This window comes from Aquila chrysaetos, chromosome 13 (assembly GCF_900496995.4).
Source record: "Aquila chrysaetos chrysaetos chromosome 13, bAquChr1.4, whole genome shotgun sequence".
Classification (NCBI taxonomy): domain Eukaryota; kingdom Metazoa; phylum Chordata; class Aves; order Accipitriformes; family Accipitridae; genus Aquila; species Aquila chrysaetos.
Genome location: NC_044016.1, coordinates 4293521 through 4301998, shown reverse-complemented (window position 1 = coordinate 4301998; position 8478 = coordinate 4293521). Strand labels below are relative to the sequence as shown.

The 8478-nt window shown below is 46.5% G+C and overlaps 2 protein-coding genes across 2 annotated transcripts; both read left to right on the top strand.

Annotated features, from left to right (window-relative positions):
- Positions 1-535: 535 nt before the first annotated feature.
- LOC115350373 (translation initiation factor IF-2-like) lies at positions 536-1230 on the top strand. Its single transcript, XM_030035963.2, has 2 exons — positions 536-892; positions 928-1230. The coding sequence occupies exons 1-2, from the start codon at positions 599-601 to the stop codon at positions 1228-1230; spliced, it is 597 nt and encodes a 198-aa protein (XP_029891823.1). The 5' UTR covers positions 536-598.
- A 19-nt stretch (positions 1231-1249) lies between these two features.
- On the top strand, positions 1250-7243 carry EPCAM (epithelial cell adhesion molecule). The gene is made up of 9 exons (XM_030035962.2): positions 1250-1482; positions 2007-2117; positions 2758-2998; positions 3316-3381; positions 4642-4705; positions 5095-5196; positions 5364-5558; positions 5970-6011; positions 6717-7243. The coding sequence occupies exons 1-9, from the start codon at positions 1416-1418 to the stop codon at positions 6756-6758; spliced, it is 930 nt and encodes a 309-aa protein (XP_029891822.1). The 5' UTR covers positions 1250-1415; the 3' UTR covers positions 6759-7243.
- Positions 7244-8478: the final 1235 nt, after the last annotated feature.

Genomic DNA, 8478 nt, shown 5'->3' with positions numbered 1-8478 from the left:
ATGTATTTTCAGTGTACCATACCCATCTTTTGTCTTCCGTTTTGGCATCGCTTTTACGCTTTGGAAAGCCATTTTAAAACCTGCAGCAGGCTTTCCTGCGTTTCCTCCTCAGCAACCTTGCAAGGCTCTGGCACTACCTACCATTTTGTCGGTTCCCACAAAGCTCTGCTCCTCAGAGACAAAGCACCCAACTACGTTTTTCTGAACAAGGAAGCGCAGATACTGCAGCATCAGAAGCGACTCTCTTCAGAGCAGTCCTAAGGTAGAGTGATCTAGTGTGTATTTTAGAAAAGAACAACAACAACAAAAAAACCAACAACAAACACAACCGGCAGAAAGATCCTTAAGAAATAGTTTACTCTATACAGACAGGTGTCCTGCTTTTTTCTGAAGTTAACTGAGGGATTATCACGATTTGTTTTAAACACAAAGTCCTTACGGAGTAGTTCAAAGGGCACTACTGGACGTGAACAAAACTAACTCGAGTATTTACTACTGGCTCTCAGCTTGCCGGGAGCGGACTGCAGGAGTGATCCGTGGCCGCTTCCCCTCAGAAGGGAGAGCAGACACCTCCCGCCTCTCTCCTGAGGGAAAGGAGATGCAGGGCCCCGCGGCAGCAAGGCCAGGGCAGAGGCCTCGGGGCCGGCCGCCCTCCCAGAGCTGCCGGTGGGGAAAGAGGCTTGCCCGCGGTCCCGGCCCTGGGGAAGGTCAGCGGCAGGAGCGGGAACTCCCGACCCGGCAGAGGAGCCGCCTTCGCTCCCCCGACCCGTGTGTCACCATGTGGGGCGGCCTCCCCGCCCCGCAAAGCAAACAGGCCGGGGAGCTTCCCCCGATGACTAACAGTTTCTCCGCGACGGCGGGGGCGGCCGTCCCTCGGTTCCCCGACGACGACGACACCCCCCCCCCCCCCATCCCATCCCATCCCATCCCATCCCACCGCCCCTCCGGCGCGGGCGAGGCGGTTTCACAGCCCCTTTACCGGGACCGACCGCACCTCGGGGCGACCCTCACCCCCTCCCTCCCGCCCCTCAGGGGCCGCTGCTCTCCCTCCCCAGCCCTGCGGAAGAGGCTGTATTCGGGCCGGGCCGGGAGGAGAGCGGGGAGCCGCCCTGCCCCATCCAGTTTCGCCCAGGTGCAGGGGGAGGGGGCGGCGGTTTAACATCGCGCCCGGCCGGCCCGGGAGGAGGAGGAGGAGCCGCTGCCACCGCCCCCTGCGCGTCCCAGGTGTAACCGGAGCCGGGAGGGCGCGGCACAGCCACCACCACCTGCGGAACCTGTCGGGCGGCTCCACATCGGTTCTCCGCCGCGCACGCATCGCTCCGGTCTCCTCCGCCCGCGCCTCGGAGGACTTTGCCTCAGAGGACTTTCCCCCCCCCCCCCCCCGGTTTCTCCGCGCCCCGCCGCTGGCCCGAGCCATGAAGCCGCTCTGCGGGGCTGCGCTCCTGCTGCTGCTCTGCGCCGTCGCCTGCGCTCAACAGACCCGTGAGTACCCGCACCCCTCTGTCCGCCCTGCACACCCACCCACCCACCCAACCTGGCTCCCCCGCTCTGTGACTCCCTTCTGCGGCCCCCCCCCTCCCCTCACCCTCCGCCGCCCGCCGAGCCGCCCCGCCGGGCGTCCCGTTCCTCACGGCTCCACAAAATGGCGCCCCCTCTCCGCCGGGGGCGCGGGCCCGTTGGCGGGCGGGGAGGGGCCGCCCCTCGGGCGGGAAGGTGAGGAGGGGGCAGGGGCGCCTGCCCGCCCGTCCTCCGCGTCCCTTTGTCCCCGGCCGGAGGGGCCCGGCAGCCCGCGGGAAGGGCCCTCGGGGTGCCAGTACGTCGCGATGGGAGTTCTCGCCTTTCCCTAGGGAAGGGCGGGTGGTGAGGTGGGAAGCGGTGGGGCTGCGGTCGGTGAGGGGCCGCCATTGTCTCTCCTTCCCGCCCGCGGAGCAGCGTGTGGCGATGCCCCGGGGTGCCCGGCTACCTCCCTGGGGGCATGCGCGCCCACAGCCGCCCTTCTCTTTCAGCGTGCGTCTGCAAGAAGAACAAGCGTGTCGCCAACTGCAAGCTGCTTGAGGGCGTCTGCTGGTGCGACTCGGTCGGCTCCGGCGCGTCTGCGAATGTGAACTGCGACACTTGTGAGTAAAGCACGAGTGTCGGCTGCGCTTGGCCTGGGTGTGCTCTCTGGTAGGCAGCGGCGAGGAGTAGTGCCAACTAAACTCGAGGGAATATGTGAAAATGACCGTGGGGTTCCCGGGGAAGAGTGGTAGCAAGGATGGAAGGCTTCTTCCTGGTCTTCCAGGTCAACTGGCGATGGAAGATCAGTGTTTAGGATTCCTCTCGTGTAACTTGTGTGGATGTGTGTACGCTTGTACTGATGCAGGCTCCCCCGTCCTTCTTAATATTCGGTCTTTAATGGTAAGGGTTTCCTCTAAGGTTAAGTTTTAGCTTCCTTCTAAGCACATATAACGTCTCTTCCTACAATTCTAGAGGTGAAAGAGCCTTGTATTGGGACCTTACTCTTGATTTGAGCTCAGCTAAGCTGTAAATGATCCTCTGGCTGAACGAAATTGAAGGTGGCTGGACTTCTTGCGCGTTTGGCTTCAGAAGCTGACGTACCACAGTTGTGTTGACTTCCTGCACCACCTATGTGTTAGGCACCTGCTCTTCCTTGTAATGGCTTTAAATCTAGTTGCTTCTGATGTAACCTTGTGTTTTTACAGACCGATAACTCTGTTTCGAACTTGCTGCATAATGTGACTTTCTGGTTATTTTTAGTAACTTCAAAATGCCTGTTGATGAAAGCAGAAATGACAGGCTCAAAATCAGGTCGTCGTGAGAAACCGAAAGATGCATTTGAAGATACTGATGGCCTTTATGATCCTGAGTGTGAAAGTACTGGTGTTTTCAAGGCAAAGCAGTGCAATGGAAGCACCTGTTGGTGTGTGAATACAGCTGGTGTTAGAAGAACTGACAAACATGATGCAGACTTGAAGTGCAGTCAGTTAGTCAGAACGACGTAAGTCTTTCAACAGAGTGTGTTGTGACATGAAAACACTCCTGTATTAGGTTCTGCATTATAGAGGATTTACATGTATTAATGATGCGCTGGGGATGAATGAGGATGGAGCAATAAATGCTCATTTACTGCTGCTTTTTTTTTTTTTCTTCAGTAACAAGGAGACATTGAAGGGTTTTGGAGGGGGGGTTCTTTGGGTTTTTTTTCCTCTCACTGCTCTGTTTTTTTTTTTTTTTTCCCCTGGGGTTAGATTTTTAGTATGCATTGTTATATGTATTTGCTTTAAGAATATTCATTGTACTTGCCTATTACTTCAGGTGGATCATCATTGAAATGAAACATGCTGAAAGAAATGCTCCCCTGAACACTGAATCTTTAAAGAAGTAAGTGATGATAGTAAGATGTCATGACAATGTCTGCATGTGCTACTAGATGTCTAGTGTACTTCTACACAGTGAAGTGTTTAAAAGCACTGTCAAACCTGTGAACTCGTTTATAAGACATCTTAGAAGTGACCTACAGATCCTTCATAGAATTGCTTTAATTTTTATTGGAAATAAATTAACTGCCAATAAGATGAATTTCCATTTAAAAATGACCGCTACTTTTTTTATCAAGTCAATATACTAAAGGAAATGGAAGTTAATAAGGTGAAACTGCCCAAAAAATAAACTGTCAAAGATGGTGGAGGGACTGCATAGAAGCAGCATGAGAAGAGCAATGGTTTAGCTATTTTTTGGCTAAAATAAAATCCTACTTCTCTCTGTCAAAGGTCATATAGCAAGAAAAATGTGCTTGTAGATATGAGACACCCCCCCCCCCCCCCCAACAAACAAATGGTGCTACTTTCTAGCTCCTCATCTGAACTCAAAACTGTTCAAACCCTTCTCTCTAACACTGCACTAATGTATGTATGTATTTTTCAGTAAGTGTGTCTTTGCTGTTAGGATTTCACAGAGCTCTTAGTATAACTTAATAATGAGAGTGTACTGAGTTTGGTTGGGATAGATTTAATTTTCTTGGTAGCAGTTGGTATGGTGCTGTGTTTTAGACTGGTGACCAAAACAGTGTTTGTAAATCACCAATGTTTTGGCTGTTGCTGAACAGTGCTTGTATAGTGTCGAGGTTGCCTCAGACTCTGCTGCCCCAGTGAGTAGGTTGGGGGTGGGCAAGCAGTTGTAGGGAGGGGACACAGCAGAAAGAGCTGACCAGAACTGACCAAAGAGATACCCCATATTGTATAATGTCATGCTCGGCAATAACTCGGGGGGGAAGTTTTTCCCAAGTAGCCATTGCTCGGAGATTGGCTGGGCATAGGTCTGCTAGTGATGAGTGACTACTTTTGCATCACTTTCCCCCACCCAACGCTTTCACTTATTAAGCTGTCTTTATCTTGACCCATGAGGTTCGTTCGTTGGTTGGTTGGTTTGTTTTCTTGCTTTTACCCTTCTCATTCTCTTCCCAATCCTGCTAGGGGGAAGTGAGTGAGAGACTAAGTGGGGGTTTAGCTGCCAGCTGGGGTCAACCCACCATAGAGAGACTGCAGGAAAAAAACCCAGTTATACTAGCATTCCCTGCTTCTGAAAATAGATGTGTAAAAAATAGTGCTGTTTTTAACAGCTGTGGTTTTAATGTCTCTGCAGATTCTTCAAGGAAACAATTACCAATCGTTATATGCTGGATGGACGCTATATAAGTAGTGTTCTGGTAAGAGGCACATAATTTTTAGTAAAGGATCAGAATTTTATTTTGTTGTGAATAACTTTGAAAACTCGTTTGACTAATGCAGTACAGTATGAGTCTTACGGTAAGGTCTCAAAATAGTGTCACTTACTGAGCAGCTAGCACATAGCTGTATCTGAACTGAAATACTGAGAAATTACGTATTGCTCTCCTCAGTCTATAGATGAATTCTTGCTTTGCTTCACTAAAAAAAAGTGGAATTTGAATCATACTGTAAGCAGTTGGCTTGAGAACGAGTACCAGAAACTTGATTCAGGATGTGAGTTCTCAAGTCGGATCCTAATATTTTGCTGTGTATTTGATAGTTGGATTTAAACTATCTCCTTTTTAATACCATACTATATTTTTTGCAGTATGAAGAACCTTACATTACTATTGATTTGAAGCAAAATTCCTCAGAGAAATCTTCTGGAGATGTGGATATAGCTGATGTGGCCTACTACTTCGAAAAAGATGTAAGTATGTCATGAGTAAAGTCTGACAAAGACTAGATGTGTATATTGTATTGCATTCAGGAGTTTTAAATGTGTACTGGCTAAAGCAAGATGAATTATTGCAGTGCCTAGCTGAACGCCTATTACAATGTGAACGAGCAAGTCTCTTTTTTCCTATCTGTTCTTAGATAAAAGGTGACTCCATCTTTCATAACAACAGACTAAATGTGAGCATTGATAATGAAATACTGCGTTTTGAGAAGACAGTGGTCTACTACGTTGATGAAATAGCACCGGAGTTTTCCATGAAGTCTCTGACTCCTGGCCTCATTGCTGTCATTGTAGTAGTAATAGTAGCAATAGTTGCTGCAATTGTTGTTCTGGTAAGTTCTAACAAAGCTGCCAAGCAGAATGGGTAACAGTGTAATTTGGGAAATAACAACATACCACGGTAATTGGACTCTGATAGAAACAGTCTTCCTCTGTAAACTGGCTGCTTTTTTGAGACTTGGGAGGTGGGAAAGAGGTGGTGGACATACCGTCACTGTTCCAGGTTATGACTGAAGGGTGTTGTGTGGAAAACAGAAGTATTACGAAAAACTCATTGAGGTGAAGAAAGTACCTGTCTTGCCTTCTGATTTAAAGTAGTTGAGTGACAGACAGCCTCTTAATGTGTGTACGTTGCTTTGGAAGCATGGGAAAGGGACAGCTTCAAGTTTGGAGTTCTAAAGTCACAACCAGATAAAGTCAAGACTTAAATAAAACTTCACAATTATTCTGTCCTTCTCTTGCAGGTCTTCACAAGGAGGAGGAAAGGGAAGTACGTGAAAGCAGAGGTAACTAATTTCTGTTTATGGTGAATGTGCGGGGAGGAGGTTGGCCAGAATCCAGTAACTCCTGAGTTTGTTGCAGGTTAAAAGCTTGCTTCAGGTGCTTCAGATGTGTTCAAGGAAACTGAAAGTATTCAAATTCTGTATCTGGTTTTCATCTCTATGTAGTTCACCATCTTCATTCTGCACTAGTTTCAAAGGCAACTGGTGATCTGCTGCCTTTCCCGGGGTGGAGGGTGGTGCTGACAGCAAGTACTCTTTTTACGTATCTATAGCAAGGGCTATACAATCCACAGGAAATACTGATAGTCGTCTTCTGTCATGAAGACCTTTACTTGAGGTATTTGCATGGAGCTTGCAGTTTCTATTGAAGAACTACTTTCCAGTGGAATAGTAACAAGTGGTATTAGTGCACATGGTGCTTCACCCCAAGTGTAGAGCCTTTTGTAAAGGAATCCAAAGGGTGTTGTAGCTAAATAGTGAACTCTGCTCCCTGCACACACCCCAGAGTGCTGTGGGATTTTTTAATAATTTAAAAAAAAAAAAAAAAAAAGCCAAAGTGTTACAGTGGTCCTTGTGTGTTTGATTCTGTTAGTGTTACATCAAATCCCTTTGCTAATGAATATCTGGGTTGTTAAGTCCTATTGACTTCTTGGGTTTCATGTTGAAAAGTAGTACAATGTTGATCTCCCTCTACCTCCTCCCCTCCAGGTAAAGGAAATGAATGAAATGCATAGAGGACTGAATGCATAACTAAATCAGCTGAAGATGGAGTAAGATTCAAACAAGGCAACAACAGAAACATTGGAGGCATGGATCTTAACTCTTAAAAGATTCTTCCTGAAAGGGAGACCATTGTGCTCGCTTAGTGATTGTTAAAACTCTTAACAGCCAAGACTGGTAACCATGCTACTACTTTTACTATTTGTCAAGAGTTAAATGCCCCATCTTGCTCAAGTTAAACTTAACTATTGCTCCCTGATTTTATTTTTTTTTGTCATGATGAAATGAGTTGACAACTGCTGTTACTAGGGTTTTGGAGCATACGTGCTTAAACGGTTATTTTACCCTTGTGGGAGGTTTATTGAAAACAATGATTTTTTTTTTTTTTTTTTTTAGCCATGTTGTAATGAGAGTGTCTCCTGTATAACTGAACATGATGTTTTTATGGCTGTTTGTACATATTTGAAGTTGCTCTAGCTTTTTTATGACTTGAGTTAATAAAACTTTGAAACAGGCTTCTAATTCTTCCATGTTGATGATGATCTGCAAGCTACTGTGCTTAAAAATTCGGCAGTGTAATATTTCCTTAAAGCAAGCAACCTCAGCACAGGTGAAAATATTCTAGAACTCCAATTAACAAAGTTGTATTACCCATCTAATATATCACTACCATGATACTTTTTTTTCTTAAAGCTGTGAGAAGTATGCTTTATCCTATTTTCCACTCTTAATGTGCAACAGGAGTAAAATGATAAAATACAGCTTGTTTGTATAAAACAGAAACATGCTGTGAATGTAGCAATTTCAGGAATGCATAGACTGCTCTTTCAAATGCTATGTAAGTATTTATAATAAAACAAGCCTCTAATCTAGAACATCTCTGGTGTAGGCTTGGGGGTGGGTAGACTTGGCATCTGGTGGTGGAGCTGGGGAAGAGCTATTACACCATTACCGTGATTTGCATAGCTATCCATTGCAAAGTTGTTGCACAGCTAGAATATTTTTCTGCTGTTACTAGTGTTTACTGTTGCAGAGGCTGACCAAACTTTATGTGGGCTATCTACCTCCCAGAGCTTTGGATAAAAGAGCTTGCCTTGGCAGTCAGTAATCTGTGTAATGTATAATGGCTAGCAAGTAAACATGTGTAGTCTGTCCAGCATATCTGATTTATAAAGGAAATGCTGTAACTCCTGTTGCCAAAGAAATAATGAGATACAAGATAAGGAACTGAATGACACATCTTATTACTAATGCGGTGTTATTTTTGACACCCCCCCCGCCTAAAACAGGAAAAGTACGATAAACTACTGAGAGGATATTCTACATATGTTCATAAAATTAAATGTGAAACATACCCCATTAAAGAGCTTGTGTGCTTCTGCTACATACAATAGGGATGTTGCTGGACTGTGTTGAATGTATGCCTGATGTCATGGGTCACCAGTATACCTTCTGCCTTTGAACAAGATGGTAGCTGATGTGTGTGTTACTGTGTTGGGTGTTGAAATGCAGGCAGCAACTGTTGCTGCGGGTCTTCCAACTTGTGGTGCTATGAACTCAGAGGTGTGTGCTGAGCTGCTGCAGCCCTTGGGTTTTACTAAATTTCTCTCAAGTCTACAGCATGTTTTGGGAAGTGGAGACACGCACATTTGCTCTGTCGAGTTGCTGCTCCTGCTAAGCACAACAATCTTGGGGTAGGGAATTTACCGCAGTGCTTTGCAGGCTTTTCAGGTGCTTTTTCAGTGACAGC